The 22514-nt window shown below is 36.1% G+C and overlaps 1 protein-coding gene and 1 pseudogene across 1 annotated transcript in view; both read left to right on the top strand.

Annotated features, from left to right (window-relative positions):
* MTREX (Mtr4 exosome RNA helicase) overlaps window positions 1–22514 on the top strand; it is a 108108-nt gene that overhangs the window by 31591 nt on the left and 54003 nt on the right. The window contains exons 13-16 of the mRNA XM_025925061.2: window positions 761–871; window positions 2811–2912; window positions 5720–5845; window positions 13114–13264. Coding sequence (XP_025780846.1) covers window positions 761–871; window positions 2811–2912; window positions 5720–5845; window positions 13114–13264 — 490 coding nt within the window. The remainder of the gene's footprint in view (window positions 1–760; window positions 872–2810; window positions 2913–5719; window positions 5846–13113; window positions 13265–22514) is intronic.
* LOC112861669 (putative ATP-dependent RNA helicase DDX5 pseudogene) lies at window positions 15032–17853 on the top strand (annotated as a pseudogene).

Genomic DNA, 22514 nt, shown 5'->3' with positions numbered 1-22514 from the left:
TTCAGGTGATTCTAATGTGCATCCAAACCTGAGAACTCCTGTAGTATGACCTAATATATGAAAATTTTGTTTTGTGAAAAGAAAGTTCAGAGGTCAGTCATACTCTGCTTATAAATGATAGCTCTGATATATAAGGGATTTATGGTAAAACTGCAGTAGGTTGTTTAAAATAGTATTTAACTTACAAGATTTTCTTGTAATTTCTTTTCCAACCTGAATTACTAGTATTTGAGGGCTGAGCTATGTCTTGATACATTTTTGTTACCTTAGCATAGTTCTAATAGTAGACATGTAATGCCATTTGTTAAAGTGCCAATGAGGATGAATTCTTCAGTAATTCAATTGTTTTTAGGTGAAGTACATATTTATATTGAGTATGCCTTGTGTTTATTTATTTTTAGTAGGAGCTGGCTATTATTTTTTTAAGGTTATTTTGTGCAGATATAAATGTCCTTATGACTTAGTTTTTGGGGACAAGGTGAAGTGATGCTGGAAAATTTGAAAGAGGCAGCAGTGCATATATGAATTTTATTTAAAATATATCATTCACATTAAGGAAAGCTAGGACAGAATTATGTTGAGTTTTGAGTTCAATAATCTGGGAATATGGGTTTAGTTTTGGCTTTTATTCTGAAAAGGTTATATAACATTTCTTTGAACAGCCTTCTTTCTTGATCACACATTTTTCTTACTTCGGTTTAACATTTTTGATGTTCCTTTTCTGTACATTATTGAAAAATAAACATTGTTCCAAACATAGGTCGAACATGTACTTCCTCTTTTGAAGCGGGGAATTGGTATTCACCATGGTGGCTTACTTCCTATTTTGAAAGAAACTATAGAAATTCTCTTTTCTGAAGGATTGATAAAGGTATGATTTTATTTTTATTTATTATGCCTTAGAATTGTGTCATATGGACAGTTTGAAAATTATTATTATTTTTAAGTAGGCTCCACACCCAACATGGGGCTTGGACTCACGACCCTGAGATTGAGCTGCTTGCTCGATTGACTGAGCCAACCAGGTGTCCCAACAGTTTGAGAATTATTTAGAACACTGTTTCTAGGCAGCTTTACATATATGTGCATACATATGAATGTATAAAATATGTAAACAATGTTTAAAAGTAAATATTTACATATATATGTTTTTAAACTAGGTCCTGTGGAATGACTTAAATACTGAAGTTGATTTTTATATGTAGTGTTATACTTCTTTCAGGTTTATAGGTAAAATTTTATTGGTTTTTCTTCCTATTATTCAAGTAAGAAATGGTAACACTATACAGTGTGGGGTTTTTCGGAAGGTGCTATTTAATTATCAGAAATGGAATTGATTCTTAGTGGACTCCTTTCTATATACAGATTAAAACAATTAGAAAAGACAGGAGAATTGCTGGTAGACTTACAAAAGAGTTTTTCAGGATATGCTATTTTAAACTGCAGGGAGTCTAACTTAATTTTAAAGGTTATGTTGATGTTTGTACCCAAAAATAAGGTGTTAAAAATGGGAAACAAATTCAAAATGTAGTCATAAACCTGCATATGACTCATAAGTTATTTTATGTTTAATGTTCAGGTTAGAATTTTAAAAATCAGATTTATGAGAATCTCAGCACTAAGTAGAACATTTAAAAAGTCACATTTAAGAACATAACTTAGGAATTTTAGATAAAAAATTGGTTACTATTTATACCTGGGTCCTGGTAAGGCCTTGTTGATGTTCTTTTGTTGATTACTGTTGAGGCTTATTTTAAAGAATCTTTTCTTAAAAATTTAAGTGATATTTGGTGGTGGTAAAAGTCAAATAGAACGATTCCAAATAAAGCAAAAAATGGAAGACCATATTCCCCTTCACTTATCAGGAATACCCATTCACATACATACAAATAATACAGGACTTTTCTTTAATTTTATTTCTTTATTTTGAGAGGGAAACAGTGCGAGAGAAAGAGAGAGAGAGGAAGAGGGAGGAAGCATTAGTGGGGGAGGGAGAGAAAAGGGAGAGAGAATTCTAAGGAGGCTCCTCATTGTCAGTTCAGAGGCTGATGCGGGGCTCGAATTCACAAACCATGAGATCACGACCTGAGCCGAAATGAGGAGTCATTTAACTGACTGAGTCACCCAGACACCTGATGACTTATATTTTACACAAAAATTATACTACCCATGTTATTAGATTTTGTCATATGCATAGCTTTTCATTCTTTTTAACAAGTGAATGGCATTCTTTTGAGTTGATGAAATAAGATTTTTTAATTTTCATTTCTATTGGTGAAAATTTAGATTGATAATACTTCAGTGACTTTACTTGTATGTATACATCTTTGTGTGTTTAAGCCATACAGTTTTTTGTGTGGTCCAGTTTTTGTTGGTAAAGTCTTAAAAGTGAACTTAGCCAGTAACTCTCTTCTCCCCTCAGAGATCCTGAAAGTGGCTCCAAAACTGTGGTATCATTAGTTGGAGAGCCAGGAAATGTGACTTTCTGTGTTTAGAAAAGTAATCTACAGCCTCATGCTTTGTACATTAGACCGGTAGTATACTCTTCAAGTTAGCACCACTGGAATTTAGGAAAAGACTTTTCTTTTCCCTAAATTAAAAAATTTCTGGGATGCAAGGGACATTAGATACTGTTTAATCATTTTATATTTAAAATACTGACACACATCTGGGACTAGTATGTGGTCTTATTTTTGCAATCTCTAATAACTAATTTTGAAAAGTAATGTTTTGTTTGTACTTGAAAATTACAAAACTAGTTTTTTAGCTTAATGTACATGTTTAATCATGTAAATTTTTCATTTATTTAGGCCTTATTTGCCACAGAGACTTTTGCCATGGGAATTAATATGCCAGCTAGAACTGTTTTATTTACAAATGCCCGAAAATTTGATGGGAAAGATTTCCGATGGGTAAGTAAAATAATTAACATGTTGAAATAATTTTTTTTAACATTTATTCATTTTTGAGAGATAGAGCACGAGCAGGGAGGGGCAGAGAGAGAGACACACACACAAAATCCAAAGCAAGCTCCAGGCTCTGAGCTATCAGCACAGAGCCCGACACGGGGCTTGAACCCACAAACTGTGAGATATGACCTGAACCGAAGTCATACCCTTAACCAGCTAAGGCACTCACGTGCCCCAATGTATTGAAATAATTTTTATTTTACCATTTGTTTTACCTAAAGTGATTTGGGCTTATATAATCTTTGAGATTTTCAGTTATAAATCTGAAGAATTTGCACCCGAGCCAATAAGCGAGTTCATCAACATTACACTTGAGATCCTTCATTTCTATCCATTAGCCAAAAAACAAAAACCTCTCTTGATGAAAGAGTTTGATGATGAGGGATAAGTGTGCAGATGATTCGTGAATGCTTTAAAACATTTAAAAAAATTTTTTTAATGTTTATTTTTGAGAGAGAGAGACGGAGTATGAGTAGGTGAGGGCAGAGAGAGAGGGAGGCGCAGAATCCGAAGCAGGCCCCAGGCTCCGAGCTGTCAGCACAGAGCCTGACGTGGGGCTTGAACCCACAAACCATGAGATCATGACCTGAGCCAAAGTCAGACTTTTAACTGACTGAGCCACCCAGGCGCCCTTAAAGCATTTAAATATATCTAGAATGTTCATTTTTTAAAGTTTAGGGTATTTAAAGCACCCAGTCTGTACTGACTGCAGTTGCACCTCATTATTTAATCTTTGACTTTTAAAATAGAGGTTTTAATAGGTTTAGACGTAATGTCTTTTCTAAGGCACAAGAAAGGAGAGAAAGGTGGAATCATGCGTAAAACAGTGAATTTGGATAAAAAGTAAATTCTTAATCAGGGACAAGGAACCCATTCAGTAAACAGTTCCTGAATTTAAACTTTGTTAAAGTTAAACCCAATCTCTAAATAAACTTAGTTAGCAGAGTATAATAAAATGTTGTGTTACGGATTCTAAGAAGTTATGTCCAGAAGGATAAAGCATATGAAAGAAGACACTTCATAGAGAGGGCAATCCTTATACTTAGAAACAGCAGCAAATGGTTACTTACCCAGTACACAGGGGAGCTTCCCAGGGGTGAAAAGCAGGTAGAAGAAGAGAAATTTCTAGTTTGAGTTCCAGTACAAGCCAAGAAGACTCAGGTAAATTGGGTTTTGAGAAATTTTTCAGTAGTCAGCTATTTCTTCACTTAACCTTTTGTCCTTGAAAGTGATTTTTTTCTGCTTAGAGAAGTTTCTGACAGTAATTACTAATCATCAAAACACTGAAAAGCACTCACGGTAGAATTGTAAAGGCAAAGCATTTTTTTTTTTTTTATTTTAAAATTTATTGAATGCTATACAAAAGCAATAGAAGTACAGTGAGACAGGTGCCATTTCTCTTTAGAAATTTTTACGTAGTATTCAGAAACTTTCTCTAACCTGTAACTTTTTAAAATTAAACTTTTAAAAATTCCTATAGAATGTGATTTGTCTGTAAAGCAGTTAAAAGTTTCATGTTTTATATTTTAAAATAGTGTAAGTTTTAAAAATCTTTATAATTTATCAGTTTAAAATTACTTAAGTCTCCAAATACAATTGATGCCACAAGAAAATGTGTAAAAAAGTGTTTTGCGACTTTACATTCTTCTTGGCATCTCAAGGACTCTAGGGTAGATTATTGAACTTAAGAAAGCAAGCTTGATGAGTCAGGATCATTTTATTAAACCTGAAAATCATAACCAACCATAATCTTGTAATGATACTCTTGGGACTTACGGAAATTCGCTTGGATTGCCTTTTCAGAATGTTCTTATCAGATCTTTTTTTAGGATTGGCTTTTTTGTTATGTTTTTCTGGTGCCTTTGTTGCTCCCTGGTTGTTAGGTCTGTTTTTGATGCTTTCATTAATATGCATTCTTGTAGCATACTGGTTCTTAACTCTTTGAGTCAGATATTTTTTGAGAATCTGAAAACAGTGGACCCTTTCCATCAGAGAATAGTATAGAGACACTTACAGATAAAACTTTGTCCATTCTCTCTGTGGTTGAATGTCACCCTGAAATGACTTCTAACCTTTCTCCATTAGGTTCTATTCTTAATGGTGAATGGACTCTCCTGAATTCTAAGAATGTATACCAAAAAATAAGAACTGTACTTGAAAAATAAATTTATATTAATCTAATTTTGCAAATTAAGAAAGTTTATTACAATCAAGTAAAAATTGGTATTTAGTAGAGTTTGATTCTTTGTTTACTTTCTTATTTCTTAGATTCTGCCATTCCAGAACGTCTAGCTCAAAGATGTTTTTTATGTCCATGGATTAGCCAATCTTTACTTCTAGCTATGGTGTATGTGATCATTTTGGAGCTAAACATTTTTTTTTTTTTCATGTTCACATATTCATTTTTGAGAGGGAGAATGCATGGGGGAGAGGGGCAGAGAGAAAGGGACACAGAGGATCTGAAGCAGGCTCTGTGCTGGCAGCAGAGAGCCCATAGTGGGGCTTGAACTCATGAACTGTGAGATCATGACCTGTGCCAAAGTTAGATGCTTAACCAGCTAAGGCACCCAGGTGCCCTTGTAATATTTGCATTTTTGTGTTTTCACTTAAACTCCTAAAAGGTGATTTTTTCAATCACATTCCCTTTTTTGGAATGTGTTAACTTGTGTTTTGTGTATTTTTCTGATTTAAGAATATGTTTTTCACCAGGTTTTCTCCTAAACTCTGTGTTTTTAATTATGTTCACTCAGATTTCCTCTGGTGAATACATTCAGATGTCTGGTCGAGCTGGAAGGAGGGGAATGGATGATAGAGGAATTGTGATTCTTATGGTGGATGAAAAGATGAGCCCAACGATTGGAAAACAGCTACTTAAGGTAATTGAGTTAAGATTCTGTGGTCTCACCAGGAATTTGAGAAACTTATTTCAGGAGGTACCTTGAAATTAGTTGTGTCAGTTCCAATACCTTTCTAAGTAGATGAGTTAATCTACTAAACCATTTGTGCTTGAAAGGTAGAAGACAGTAACTGCTCAAAGTGCTGTACCCTACTTTTGTACCCTACTTTCTGTTATAATAAGTAAAGATCAACTCATGTGAGGGAGGGAATGTAAAGATCCCCACAGAAGACAGAAATATTTACTTTGCCCTCCCAATTTAAGACACTTTCCCTAACTGCCTTCTCCACTGAACAAATTGCTCTTCCTGAGTAGGGCACATGCTCTCAGTATTTTAGGCCATTACCTTCCCCTAGCTTTGTAACTCCACATAGCTTAATAAATTAATTCTGCAGTCTAGCATTCTAATGCTATTGATGGATCATAAATATCCCAACAAACAAAAGTTCAACTTTTAAGCTTTTTTCAAATTAGCCTGTTCATTTTGCGTGTTTAGTATTTTTGTTTTGGATTGTCTTAAGGGTTTAATTTTTGTTTTATCTTGGAGAACTTCTCAGGGAAGTTTGGCCTGGTTGCTTTCCTTCTCCTCCATGCAGTAAGAACTTATTAAAAAAATTCCTAGAGAAAACTGTTAGTAAGATGGGAAACTCAACATTAATTAAAAATATAAAATTAACTGGCAGATCATTAGCTAAAGCTTCAAAACTTGTTAATTTCATACATGGGTCATTATCTCTGAAATGGACCCTTTTCAGTTTCTAAGACTTGGGAACAGCAAGCAAGGAGAATTTGAGATATGGGTGTGGGAGGTCTTATATGCTAAAGCAAATATATGTAAGAGTATATTTTTTTTTATTTGAAGACAAAGTTTATCTGTACATATTCATAGCCATCATATGGTGTTTTAAAGATTACCACTTGGAAACCTGTTTTTAAGTGTCCATGTAGCTTTAGTTCTTCATGTAGAGAAAATGACACAAGATTTGAAATTTGTATTTTTAGTCTTCAAATTGTGCCAGATATAGTAAACATTATTTTTCTTTCCTTGTGATCTATATATGGAAAAAATTGAATCAGGTTGCTAAATAGTAAGAAGCAGGATTTTAATGACAGTATCTGGTTCCTTTAGTACAGATTTTTCATTTCATTTATTTGGCATTTCTGCATGTAAAGTGCACCTGTTAAGTTTAAAAGTTCTTTTGTCTTTCTTGAATATTCTGTTGAGATCTACCCTCAACAAATTTTTAAATTTCAAAATATATTATTGTTGACTATAGGTACACTATCATATGTCATATCTCTGGAGCTTACTTATCTTGCTTGACTGAAAGTTTATGACTTTTGATTAGTAATTAACCTTTTATACCCACCTCAGTTGTTGGCAACCACCATTCTACTATTTGATTCCATGAACTTGACTATTTCAGAAAAATCATATTCGTGGATTCATGCAGTATTTATCTTTCTGTGGCTTATTTCATTTAGTATGATGTCCTCAAAGTTCATGTTGTCACATATTGCAGAATTATTTTCTTTAAGGCTCAATTGTATTCCATTTTATGTATATACCACCTTTTTTTTAATCCATTCACCTATTGATGGACATTTAGATTATTTCCACATCTTGGCTATGTGAATAGCACTGCACTGAACATAGGAGTGTTAGTATCTGGTCACCATTTAATTTTGATTCTTTTGGTTAAATACCCAGAAATAGAATGCCAGATCATATGTAGTTCTTATTTTTTTTTTTTTAATTTTTTGAGGAATATCCATTCTGACCGTTGTAGTACGCAAGAGTTCCCATTTCTCCATCATTTTTATTTTAATGTTTATTTTATTTGAGAGAGAGAGTTAGGGAATGGCAGAGAGAGAGAGGGAGAGACACAGAATCTGAAGCATGCTCTGGACTCTGAACTGTCTGCACTGAGCCTGAGACAGGGCTTGAACTCACGAACCATGAGATCATGACTTGAGCTGAAGTCAGATGCTTAACCGACTGAGCCACCCAGGCGCCCCTTTCCATCATTTCTTTCTTTCTTTTTTTTTTTTTTTAATTTTTAAAAATATCCATCCATTTTGAGATTGAGTGAGAGAGAGAGAGAGACAGAGGACAAGCAGGTGAGGGGCAGAAAGAGCGGGAGACACAGAATCCGGAGCAGGCTCCAGGCTCTCAACTGTCAGCACAGAGCCTGACACAGGGCTCAAACCCAGGAACCGCAAGATCATGACCTGGGCCAAAGTCACATGCCCAACCAACTGAGCCACCCAGATGCCGCTCCATCATTTCTTAAATTAACTCTTTAAAGCAGGTTTACTGAGATATTATTCACATTGCATACATTAATCAATATTCCTGATTTTTAATATATTCACGGTTTTGCCACCATCATTACAATCAGTTTGGGAATATGTTTATCAGCCCAAAAAGAAATCTTATATCCATTCAATCACTCCCCATTTCCTTCCTCTTTCCTTTCCCCTAAGCAAACCACTAACCTATTCTTTGTCTCTATAGACTTGCCTATTCTAGGCATTTCATATAAATGTATTCAGATAATATGTGATGTTTTGTATCTGGCATTTCTTTAGCATAATATTTTCAAGGTTTAGCCATATTGCAATATGTACCAGGTCTTCATTCCTTTTTATTGATGAATATTGTTCCATTGTGTGGATTTAGTACAGTTTATCCCTTTATCAGCAGATGTATATTGAGGTTGTTTGTACATTTTGGCTATTGTGAATAATGCTGCTATGAATGTTTCTTTACAAGTTCTTAGGTGAACTTGTTTTTACTTCTTTTCCATATATACCTACGAGTAAAATTGCAACGTCTTATGTAATTCTATGTTTAACCTTTTGAGGACTTGGCAGACTGTTTTTCTTCAGCAGGTGTACCATTTTACAGTCTTACCAGCAAAGTATGAGGATTGTAATTTCTTTGCATTCTAGCCAACACTTGTTACTACCTGTCCTTTTGATTTATAATCATACTAGTGAATGTTGTACTAGTGGTACCTCTCACTTAGAATACTGTATAGTTTGACTTGTTGAAAGGGTATAGTACCTGATTATTGATAATATTGCAGTTACATAAGCAAATATGTGTCTACATTTCTAGGTTTCTGGACACATTTATTGAGACTAACTGCCCTACTACTTTTTTTGTCCCCTAGGATTCTTTCAGGTAGTTTTACTATTATTAAAGAATTTGTAGGCAGCTTATTCAGAACAATAGCAACTAATAGTTTTAGAACATTTTACATATTTTAGGCATGGAAATAATTACTGGTACTATCCCAATTTTATAAATAAATAAGGCATACAGAAATTAAGAATTTTTTCCAAAGTCATTTTGTTGTTAAATGGCAAATCCTGCTTTTAAAGTAAGGCAATGTGATTTCAGAGTCCATGCTCCTAACCACCATGTGCTACTACTGCTTCTCAGTACTTCATGCAAATAGATTGTTCAATTACTGGCTCAGACAGAATTTGGCATGACAGCACATGCCAAATTGTTTTTTGACAAACTTTTTTTTTTTTCTTTTAATGTTTATTTTTGAGAGAGACAGAGTGTGAGCCAGGGAGGGGCAGAGAGAGAGAGAGAGGGAGACACAGAATCCGAAGCAGGTTCCAGGCTGTGAGCTGTCAACACAGAGCCCGACGTGAGGCTTGAACTCACAAACTGTGAGATCATGACCTGAGTCAAAGTCGGATGCCTAACTAACTGAGCCACCCAGGTGCCCTATTCTTTTAACATACTTAATACAGTATATGAACTTATAAATCATTATAACCTTAGGTCTGTTTTATTTTCCTTTAAATGTCAATAATTGAGATTCACCCTTAAGTAATAGGATTTTACTGAATGGAATGTTTATTTTCTCAAGTAATAATTAAAATACATAGATTATTCAGAGTCACTGTATGTTAAAGGAATTAGTATGCTTTGTACGTTGGTAAAATTTGGATCTGTTTGTCATATTTAATCATTTTTCCTTTTGTTGGGTTAAGTAGTCTTAGCCAGAAAGATGACAGAATACATCTGTTCATTGCTTGTTGGCTAAAGGTTATTTGTTGCAATTTACAGTATCTTAGCATGCATACGCAGTTCTATATTTGTGCATGTAAATCATTTAATGATCTTACATTTAAAATATTTTAGTAATTTCTTTCTCGGGGTGCCTGGGTGGCGCAGTCGGTTAAGCGTCCGACTTCAGCCAGGTCACGATCTCGCGGTCTGTGAGTTCGAGCCCCGCATCGGGCTCTGGGCTGATGGCTCAGAGCCTGGAGCCTGTTTCGGATTCTGTGTCTCCCTCTCTCTCTGCCCCTCCCCCGTTCATGCTCTGTCTCTCTCTGTCCCAAAAATAAAAAAAAAATAAAAAAAAAAAATTAAAAAAAAAAATAAAATATTTTAGTAATTTCTTTCTTAGCCTCTTTGGCTTGACTACTTTTCTACCACCCATTATATAAACGTATTCAACTTTCCAAAATGGCTCTTGTTACAGTGTCCTCTTTTTGTTTATCTAATACCTTCATATCCATTGCCCTTTAAAACTTTTTATTTTATTATGTTTATTTTTTAATGTTTATTTATTTTTGACAGAGAGAGAGACAGAGTGTGAACAAGGGAGGGGCCAAGAGGGAGACATAATCCAAAGCAGGCTCCAGGCTCTGAGCTGTCCGCACAGAGCCGGATGCAGGGCTTGAACCCACAAACCAGGAGATCATGACCCTGATCGGGGTCTGAAGTCGGATGCTTAACTGAGCCACCCAGGTGCCCCGTTGCCTTTTTTTTTTAAAGTATGTTTATTAATCTCTATACCTAACGTGGGCTTGAACTCATGACCCCCAGATCAAGAGTTATATACTTTACTGATTGAGCCAGCCGGGTTCCCCTCCCATCTGTTGCTTCTTATTTATGGTCAGAGTTTTTATCTATTAGTTCAGATAGAATTTGACATAAGACAGGAGCTTGTTCTTTTTGTATATACTTGATGTGAGCTACAAAAAAAAAAAAAAAACTATTCATTATAATGTTTTCTTAAATGAAAAGTTGGGTCAGACAGAAAGTGTGTGTATAATATCCAGAAAGACTAGTGAATGTATCTTTTATTCTTCAGCAGTTAAGAGATCCTTTACATTTCTCCAGTATAATCACAAAAACATATATATTCCATAATTTCTGAAATGAAATTTCAACTTAATGGTTTCTTACAGAACATATTGTGCTTTTTGTAAGAGACTATCCAGGCTTTCTGCTTATAAACAGTTGTGTGTTCATTTCAACCTGAATTATGTTGGTAACGGCTAAGGAAGATGAAATTTATTTCCTGGTTTTTCAAAGCTTTTGGAACTTTAGGAAGAACATACCTTGAGTATGTGATTTCTTATGGACCTTTTTTGAAGAAGTGGAAAGACCCATGTTTATGCATTTTCTTCTATCTTCCACTATTATAGTTCAAAAAGCAAAAATAGAGTGGCAATTTTCTATACTCCTTGCCTGAATGAACCATGCACTCTACAACTTCAGAAATCATTAGAAGTAGAATACCATTCGAAAGGTAGTATTACAAATCTGCTTTGGAAAATTGCTATGTAGCTCTCTTAATCGTACTACCTTTCAGTGAGCAACTTGTCAACTGAAATAATCCTTAAGGGGAGCCTGGGTGGCTCAGTCAGTTAAGCGTCTGACTTCAGCTCAGGTCATGATCTCACGGTTTGTGAGTTCAAGCCCTGAGTCGGGCTCTGTGCTGACAGCTCGGAGCCTGGAGCCTGCTTCGGATTCTGTGTCTCCCTCTCTCTCTATCCCTCCCTGACTAGTGCTGTATCTCTCTCTGTCTCTCAGAAATAAATAAATGTGAAATAATGCTTAAAAAACTACTTAGTATTGGCTACCGTTGTTCCAGGTTAAAGTTTAGGTGACCCTTTTATTAGGCTTTCTCTTGATACATGATTTAAAAATTTTATAATTTGGCTGATCAAATTAAATATGTAAATGTTGAGAAATACTTGATCAATATTTGAGGGTTCCTATAATTTTAGTAATGTGAATATTGAATATTGAAAAGAGAGATGTGAAATAAGTTGCAATTTAATTTGCCCTCTAGGAGGATTTTAGCCCACAGACTCCATAAGATGGATCCTCCTACCTCTTTAGCTTGAGCAAGTTTCTTCACATCTCTGAACCTGTTTCTTGTTTAAAATTAAGACAGTAAATTGGTTTTGTTAGGAATATTGTGAATTGAAAACTTATTATTGAAAGTGATTAGTATAGTGATTGGCAAATGCTTCGTAGATGTGGTCATTTTTAAACTTGGTGAATCTATTTACATATATACATAGAACAGAAAGTGAATAGCGAGCAGTATATGGCTCAATAGCACAGTGTCTACTAACTCCAATTCGGGAAGGAAAAAGATGGATTTTAACACCAGCAATTAAATACTTGGCCAGAAAGTGACACATCACTACAATTTATTGGCCCACACACCAGGAGTCCAGAAAGTGTAACCTTATGAAGTGCCTAGAAGGCAGAAAGCTAAACATACTTGGCTTTTAAGAACAGTATTTTTTTTTTTTTTAATTTTAACGTTTATTTATTTTTGAGACAGAGACAGAGCATGAAAGGGGGAGGGTCAGAGAGAGAGGGAGACACAGAATCCGAAACAGGCTCCAGGCTCCGAGCGGTCAGCACAGAGCCTGGCGCAGGGCTCGAACTCACGGACCATGAGATCATGAGCTGAGCCGAAATCGGACGCTTAACCGGCTGAGCCACCCAGACGCCCCAAGAACAGTATTTTAAGAACTGCTGTTGGGGTGCCTAGTTGGCTTAGTCGGTTGAGCATCCAACCTTGGCTCTCAGGTCATGATCTCACGTCTTGTAGTTTGAGTCCCGCGTTGGGCTCTGTGCAGACAGCTCAGAGCGTGGAGCCTGCTTCAGATTCTGTGTCTCCCTCTCTCTCTGCCTCTCCCCTGCTTACACTCATATCTCTCTCATTCAAAAATAAATAAACATTAAAAAAAAAATTAAGAACTGCTGTTCCTAGTCAGTGGATTTTTTCCCCCTTCCCTTTCCCAAATCTCAACTGTTTAATCACTTTGTGTTGGTCATTTAAAGGAAATAACTTAATACATTTCTATAGTATTCCTTAACATGGATTAAATTGTTAAGCAGTTTAATTGGCATCTGTATAAATTTATTTGAAAAAGTTACAACATTGACATTTTTTTTTTTCCTCTTAGGGCTCAGCTGATCCTCTAAATAGTGCTTTCCATTTGACCTACAACATGGTTTTGAACTTGCTACGTGTAGAAGAAATTAATCCTGAGTACATGTTGGAAAAATCCTTTTACCAGTTTCAACATTATAGAGCAATTCCAGGAGTAGTAGAGAGTAAGTATAAAATTACTGTAACAGTCTATTTAGCTAGTAGAGTAATAGCATAATTACTGCATTATTGGCTGCTAGGCCATTGTTTATTTTCTGGTTAGCTATATCTTGGTTTTTACGTAAAGTGAGTACTACAATCTGATTATTATAACCAACTAGAACATTTTAAAATAAAAGTAAGAAAACTCTGTCAGAATACCTTTATAGTTGGTTCAAATTTAATATAATTGAGTGTTATAGTCATATTACGTTATAGCTCATGTTGATGAATAATGATACAACAAAAAGCCTGGTATATTAAAATTTGACCTGTAAGAAGCATGTGTGTATTAGCCTTGCCCTTGTATGTTTTCTCAATATAAAAGAGTGCCACAGCACAAGTTTATAAATGATTAAGGAAATTTAATACTTCAGCTGGGATTTGAGTTCAGCCTTTTTAGAATTTCTAGCTCCTATTATGATAGTGCTTTCTGAAGTTCAGAAACTAAGTATTCTGTGGTAGCTCTTTTCAAGTAGAATTGATTCTTAGAGGATATTTTGGCTGATCATCAGAGCTGATTAAAATCCAAAACAGAGGCAAAGATTGAAAATACTGTTTTGGGTAGATCTTACAAAAATAATACATAGTCATAAAGAAAAAGCCCCCAGAAAATTGAGCAGAAGATAAAGAGGAAAGTTAAAATCACTTGTAACCTCCTACAGAGCCAGCCACAACACTTTGTAGTTCTTCAAAGTTTTTTTCTTTCTCATACAAATGTTTTTTTTTAAGTGGGATTAAGTACATTAGTTCTTCCTTAACCATGGTTGTTATGTGTTCCAAGATTCCCACAGGATACCTGAAACCACAGAGAGTTGTAACAATATATTGTAATAAAGGTTACGTGAATGAGGTCTCTCTCTCTCTCTCTCTCTCTCTCTCTCTCTCTCTCTCTCTCTGTCTCTGTCTCTGTCTCTGTCTCTCTCTGTCCCTCCCTCCCAACCTCCCACGCCCCACCTCCAAAATATCTTATTATACTGTACACACCTTTCTTGTGATGATAAAATGCCTACCTGATGAGGTGAAGTGAGGTAAATGACATAGGCATTGTGATGTAGTGTCAGGCTACTATTGACCTTCTGACAGATCATCTGTTTATAGAATGCATTTGAACACAAGTAACTGAAACTACAGAAAGCAAAACTGTGGATAAGGAGGAAGATGACTATATACAGTTTTTATAAAAGTAACAATGGTATTTACATTTAGTACCTTTTGTTAAATATTTACCTTATGACTTGGCTTTGTGTCAATATTTTACATTCATTACCAGCTCTGGCTTTTTAAAATTTAATTTCCAGTATTTTTTGAAAGTATGATATTTATAACTACATAACATTTCCATTTTATAAATGTGCTATGATACATTTAACAATAAAGGCAAATTTGAGATACTTTTATATCAGTTCAATTTTTATGTAGCCAAAAGTAAATGAATTTTAATAATGTGCCTTAAAGGAAAAAGGCTTAAAACATCCAACTGTGTTCATTTATTTTTTCTTTTTCTTTTCTTTACCTTTACATGGATGATAGATCATAGTTATTTCTTCTTATGTTAATTTTTCAGGTCTTACGAGAGGGTTCTTCATTACAAACTATAAAACTGGAAGGAGCTTTGTGATCATTTTACAAGTTGTTTTAAAGACCTAGCACTCCCTTCTCCCCGAATCCCCGTATCCTTATTGCTAAGTGCCATGGCTTCCCCTTCAGATTCTGATTAGACTTTACCAGCCATGGGGGACCAGTCATTCGCCAATCACTGGAAGATTGAGCCCCCAGATACCTTTGTTTGTCCTGTCCCCAGCAACCCCAGTTGATGGCCACAAACAAAGCAGATCTGTTTGTGGATGATACCATTCCATGTCCTTAACCAGAGATACTGAGGAAATAACTTTCCAAATATTGTCTTACAAAATGACTATCACTGTAAAACAATATTTGTCACCAGCCAGTGAACAAGTAGTAGAAACCCACAGGTTTGGTGCACTTTGATTTGAGAGAAGTAGGGCAGGGCATCTATCTGGAAAGAAGTTTGGAAATTCTGGGGGAAAACTAGTCAAAAAAAGAAGTGGGATCTTGATGAGCCGCCCAAATTTGAGATGAATTTTCAGTGAGGTTTGGCGAGGCACACTGTACAAGAGATGGAAACATATAGAAGGCATAAGGAAATTACAAATTGCAGTTAGAGGTCACAAGTGCCCAAAGTCCGTTCTGAATTTTTATGAGGCAAACTTGCCTGCAAATGTAATGTTTGTCATTGTAAGATCAAATTTTATTGAACATGCTGCTGTTACAAGGTCATTGATAGATCCTAACTCCAAGTGGATTGGATATGGTTGGAGCAGCACAGACTGGATCCAGGAAAACATTGTCTTATTTGCTGCCTGCTGTCCTCCACATCCATCAGCCATTCCTAAAGAGAGGTGATGGGTTTGTTTGCTTGGTGCTGGCACCAACTTGAGAACTGGCCTAACATGTACAGCAAGTAGCTGCTGAATACTGTAGAGCATGTCAGTGGAAGCCCACTTGCATCTATGGTGGTGCTCCTCAGGGACCACATATTTGTGATTTGGAGAGCGGTGTGGAAATCTGTATTGCATTACCTGGAAGACTTTATTTAGAGTGTGGAAAACCGGTCAGAGAAGAACCACCTACCTTGTCCTTGATGAAGTAGATGGAATGCTTATAGGGGCTTCGAGCCCCAAATAAGGAAGATTGTGGATCAGATAGGACCTGACAGGCAAACCCTAATGTGGAGTGTGACTTGGCCCAAAGAAGTAAGACAGCATGTTAAAGATTCTCTTAAAGAACTACATTCATATAAACATTAGTGCACTAGGACTGAGTGCAAACCACAACATTCTTCACATTGTAGGTGTGTGTCATGATGCAGAAAAGGATGAAAAACTTACTCGTCTAATAGAAGAGATCATGAGAAAGGAGTACAATAAGACCATTTTTGTTGTTGTTGAAACCAAAAAAAGATGCGATGAGCTTACTAGATAAATGAGAGATGGGTGTCCCACCATGGGTATCCATAGTGACAAGGGTCAACAGGAGTATGACTGGGTTCTAAATGAATTCAGACATGGAAAAGCTCCTATTCTGGTTGCTACAGATGTCACCTCCAGAGGGCTAGATGTGGAAGATGTGAAATTTGTCATTGGATATGACTACCCTAACTCTTCAAAGGAGTTCATTAAATTGGAAGAGCTGCTCGTAGTACACAGCACAAAACAGGCACAGCATACACTTTTTTTTACACCTAATAAAATAAAGCAAGTGAGTGACCTTATGTCTGTGCTTCCTCAATCTAATCAAGAGCACTTATTCCCAGTTTGCTTCTGTTGTTTGAAGACAGAGATTCTGGTTGTTCCAGGAGTAGAGGAGGCATGAAGGATCACCGTTGGGACAGATACTCTCTGGGCAAAAGTTGTGGATTTAATACCTTTAGAGAGAAGTAAAATTAGGACAGAGGTTACTGTAGTCTGCTTAAGAGATTTTGGGGCAAAAAGTCAGAATGGTATTTATAGTGCTGCAGTTAACACCTGTGGGAACTTTGGAGGTAATTTTGTGTCTCTTTACCAGTTTTAGGACTGGTAATCCAATGGGCACTTACCAGAATGGTTATGATAGCACTTAGCAATATGGAAGTAATATTCCAAACAATGCACAGTGGTATGAACCAAAGGGCATATGCGTATCCTGCTACTGTGGCTGTGCTATGATTGGCTATCCAGTGCCAACAGATTATTCTGAGTAATACTTTAGAAGTGTCTGTAAATGTCTGTTTTTCGTAATTGTTCTTTATATTCTATGTTTTCAGACAAGATAGTTTTTTAAAACTATGTGTTTATTTATGCAGAGAAAGAGCACACAGGCGTGTGTAAGTGGAGAAGGGGCAGAAAGAGAAAATCCCAAGCAGACTCTGTACTGACAGCTCAGAGCCTAATGTGGGGGCTCAGTCTCCTGAACTGTGAGAAATCCACAGTGACTCTTAGCCGAAATCCAGAATCAGGCGCTTAACAGACTGAGCCACCCAGACATCCCAGACAAGATAATTAATAAATAAGGGAAATGCAGATATGACTGCACTGCAGCAGTATTTATGGTGTACATTTTCACTATGTAAGTTGGATATTTCTCTGCATTCCTGAAACAATTTTTAGGGTTTTTTTTTTTTTTTTTTTTTTTTTGTATTAGAAAATGCAGGCTTTGTTTTCATAAAAGTAAATGTACAGTAATTAGAAATAAAATAAATGAAGGCAACACATGACCTTCTAATGAAAATATTTGAAGACTGAAAAAAAAAAAAATAAAGGCCTAAGAATACATAAAGGTCTAGGGAAGTTTAACTCAATATCTGTGGGTATACGTTTGATTGGTGGCATAATTAGGATTAGAATCTTGGACTCGTGCTGCTAAGCTAAGCTGTTTTTATTAAGTCATAGGTCATTCTTTTTTTAATGTGGTAAGAATAGGTTCAGTAACTTCTCTGAAAAATACAAGGCTGAAAAAAAGGTGATTAAAGAAACTTGAGCTGGATGGTTTTTTATTTTTTATTTTTTGGGAAAGTTTTTTAATGTTTATTTATTTTGAGGGGGAGAGAGATCCCCCTCAAAATTTTGAGATCACAACCTGAGCTGAAGTCAGATGCCCAACCAACTGAGCCATTCAGGTGCCCCTGAGCTGGCTGGTTTTAAGACTTACCTTTACTTTAAATACCACAAACAAAACTTGAATTTTTAAAATACACCTTATAAAATTAATGGCAAATGTATGTAATTTCAGATTATATTTATTATTTTCTTGTTAAGTATTTGATGCCATTTGTCTTGGTGAATAATTATGACCTTAGCAAAGAGAATAATGATTCTCTTTTGTCAAGGAAGCATATTTTTAAAGGGGTTATAAATCTTTCTCCTGCAAAGTAATTATATATAATAATAGAATAAAAAAACAGTATCAGTAAGATTTAAGTACATTGTGGATTTGGATGTAAATTAAGGAAGTATTTTTATCAGATTAGGACATTCATTAATTTTGCTTTATATGTAGAAATTTCCGATGCTGCCTTTGAAACACATATACGATTACAAGCCAGCTTAATATTTTAAATAAAAAGAATTAAACTTTAAAATATTCCTACTGGGGTGCCTGGGTGGCTCAGTCAGTTAAGTGTCCGACCTTGCCTCAGGTCATGATCTCATGGTTCATGGGTTCGAGCCCAAATTAGGGTCTGTGCTGACAACTCAGAGCCTGGAGCCTGCTTCGGATTCTGTGTCTTCCTGTCTCTCTGCCCCTCCCCCACTCGTGCTCTGTCTCTCCTTCTCTCTCATAAATAAACATAAAAGATTTTTTTTTTAAATATTCCTACTAAGCAGTTACCGCTAGGTCATGCATGAATGGGATAATTATATACACACATACACAGCCATTAGTTAGATTGGTTTAGTTACTGAATAACCAAGAGAAATAGGAGGCACATTGGTGCACCAACCTTTCATGTTTTTTCTTTATAAAAATACTGTATTCTAACAACCAGCAAATTCTTTTTAATTTCACTTTATATTATTCTTTTATAATTCCTTAGAAAGTATGCCAGATATGGTGGGGGATAGAGTGAGAACTCAGTATTTTCCCATTTATTTAAACCCCTTTTTATGACTTCTCACTGGACTCAGATTATTAAATATGACTTTGACAAAGTCTCTGCTACCTACTCCGTGAACTTAAACATTACCATCATTTCTCAATCCCCTGTTCTCTGTCTCTCTGAGCCCTAGCTGCTGTTATTTTCAGGGTGGTTCTGACTGACTTGCCTTTTAAAGGGATTGTAAATAACATAATCTTCAACTCCTGGTATTGCTACTATACATACACTGGATTCTTCCTGTACTTGAATTATCCCTGCTTTCCCTACCTATGTTTTTAAAGGAGAAAGACCTCTTTTTTTCTGACCTTTTGATACTAATAAAAAGATTAAGTGTTGAGTAGAAAAGTTTAATGTGAAAGAGGTAGAAATTTAAGTACTGAAAAAGAATTGATGATAGAATTGTACCACCTTTGCTACAGTCTGCAGGACTGAGTGGTATGACCCAAGAGTCATGTTGGTGTAGAAGATGGTTTTAGGTGATAAAGGCTATGCTGTATGCTTTAAAATTGCAGAATGCATCTTAAATGCAGTTTGTTCTCATTTTCAGTTATTACTAAGAAGGGTATAATTCCTTTTGCTATTGATACTGCTAGAACCTTTTCAAGAGAGCTGGTATTATTTTCATCATATTAAATATATCCAAATGAAAATGGAGACTGTTGTCTTTGAAGTATAGAATTAATCTTTATACCTTCCTGTGGTTTGCAAACTTAGATGGCTGGCATACATGAGATGTTTTTCATTTTGATTTACTGAGTCCACATTAGATTTTCCAGTGGGCTATAGAGAAAAACTTCTAGGATTTCACTGTTCTTATACTGAAAAGCAAAATGCTAAATCAATTTTAATCTTTTGTTTAGTGTCATTAATAGATAACACAATGGTTAATAGCAAGAGTTGTGAAGTTAAATATGGGTTTGATTCAAGATTATCTGAGCCTTAAGTTTGCTCATATCAGCCACTTGGATAATATCTAATTCATCCAGTTCATAAGAATTAAATGAGATAATTTATGTTAAGTGCTCATTTAGTAGTTTTAATTACTGATAGCATTGCTATACAGATCAGTAAAGCCATTTAAACTTTAATTTTTAGAAAATTTGCTCAATACTGGGAATAGCAGTCCATTTCCCCATCACTCCCAGGTCTATATCTGTGCACATATTATAGGATATTAATATATTTTTGGAACCACCACCTTGCCTCTCCCTCAAAAGGAGGAAATTGGTTGCTAACTGTCTTAACAGTTTATGAGAATATCTGTCACATGCTGTTTCCTAAGATACTGAGGCTTTCCTATGGTGCTACACTGTAGTAAAACCAGCTTTTTATACTCAGGTTTCTCTACACTTACAAAGTTCTGTACGGCTGTAATTAGAATCTTAGTTGGGGCGCCTGGGTGGCGCAGTCGGTTAAGCGTCCGACTTCAGCCAGGTCACGATCTTGCGGTCCGTGAGTTCGAGCCCCGCGTCAGGCTCTGGGCTGATGGCTCAGAGCCTGGAGCCTGTTTCTGATTCTGTGTCTCCCTCTCTCTCTGCCCCTCCCCCGTTCATGCTCTGTCTCTCTCTGTCCCAAAAATAAATAAAACGTTGAAAAAAAAATTAAAAAAAGAATCTTAGATACAAAATGCATGTGACTTCTTAAAATGTCTCAGACTTTTGATTCATTAGTTAAGTGGTCTGAGCACAAAAGTGATTTGGAGTGGAGGATGGGGAACAATATTTAAGCCTCTATTGTCTCCATAAACAAATTCTGTCAGTGCTTAGTGTTTCATTGATGCCTACCAGTGTTACTTTGTAACTTTAAATGGGGCAGCAGGATTAACATTTCTGTTTAGTTTTCCTTACAAAATTTCTTTTTTTTTTAAGTCTATCATTTTTGAGAGGGAGAGAGGGAAGGTGACCAGACAGAGAGAGAATCCCAAGCAGGCTCTGCATGGTCAGTGTGGAGGCTGCGAGAGAGAGAGAGAGAGAGAGACAGAGACAGAGAGAGAGAGAGAATCCTAGCAGGTTCTGCATGGTCAGTGTGGAGCCTCACCTGGGGCTCGAACTCATGAACTGTGAGACCACAAACTGAGCTGAAATCAGGAGTCAGATGTTTAACTGACTCAGCCATCTAGGCGCCCCCTGCCCCTTATAAAACTGCTTATTCACTTTAGTCTGTGAAATATTCTTTTATAGTTTTATAAATAATATTTATTGCCATATATGTGGTAAGAATTGCTTCTAGTCTTCATTGAATGTATACAGTTCTTATAAGAAGCCATGCAGTTTATTTAAAAATAACTTAAGATGATGTATTATGCCTAAGGAAATGCAGAAGACCAGAAATTTGAGGGAACAGTCTGTGAGAATGCTGAAGATGATAATAAAAATAATAATGAAACTTGTAATATCCTCCCTGAGTATGTACTGTGTGCTATACTCTTAGCTAAGTTCCTCCCGTATCTTTTGTCAGTTAATCTCTAATTATAGTCTTGTGGAGAATGGGTGCTCTTGTTATCTTCACTTTGTGGATAAAGAAATTAAAACATGCAGATTACATAGAGAGTTTGATCAATGGAATAGAATTGAGATTCTAGAAGTAAATCCATACACCTGTCATCAGTTGATTTTCTTTTTTCTTTTTTTTTTTGAAAAACAACAAAACAAACAAAACTTAGGTTTTTAAATAGACTCACTTTTTTTTTCAATATATGAAATTTATTGTCAAATTGGTTTCCATACAACACCCAGTGCTCATCCCAAAAGGTGCCCTCCTCAATACCCATCACCCACCCTCCCCTCCCTCCCACCCCCCATCAACCCTCAGTTTGTTCATCATTTGATTTTTAACACATGCTCTTGGAGCAGTGGGATAGCCACAGGTAAAAAATGAGGGGCGCCTGGGTACCTGAGTCGGTTAAGCATCTTACTTCGGTTCAGGTCATGATCTTATGGTTTGTGGGTTTGAGCCCCGTGTCGGGCTCTGTGCTGACAGCTCAGAACCTGGAGACTGCTTCAGATTCTGTGTCTCTCTCTCTCTGCCCCTCCCTTGCTTGCGTTCTGTCTCTCTCAAAAATAAACAAACATTTGGGGCGCCTGGGTGGCGCAGTCGGTTAAGCGTCCGACCTCAGCCAGGTCACGATCTCGCGGTCCGTGAGTTCGAGCCCCGCGTCGGGCTCTGGGCTGACCGCTCAGAGCCTGGAGCCTGTTTCCAATTCTGTGTCTCCCTCTCTCTCTGCCCCTCCCCTGTTCATGCTCTGTCTCTGTCCCAAAAATAAATAAACGTTGAAAAAAAAAATTAAAAAAAAAAAAATAAACAAACATTTAAAAAATGAAACACGCACCATATACAAAAATTAACTACAATTAAATGAAAGTCCTGAAAGAAGAGCTGAAACCATAAAACTCTTAGAAGAAAACATAGATATAAATCCCCATAACCTTGTATTTGGCAGTCATTTCTTATATAAGACAATGAAAGTGGAAGCAACAAAAGGAAAAGTGAATAAATTTTGATTTCATCAAAATTAAAAACTTTTATGCTTTCATAGACACCACTAGTAAATAAAGTAAAAA

Source organism: Puma concolor, chromosome A1 (assembly GCF_028749965.1).
Source record: "Puma concolor isolate L17-30 chromosome A1, mPumCon1.1.hap2, whole genome shotgun sequence".
NCBI classification, from domain to species: Eukaryota; Metazoa; Chordata; class Mammalia; order Carnivora; family Felidae; genus Puma; species Puma concolor.
Note: the sequence above shows the minus strand (reverse complement) of the source record. Positions and strands in the feature narration are given on the sequence as shown.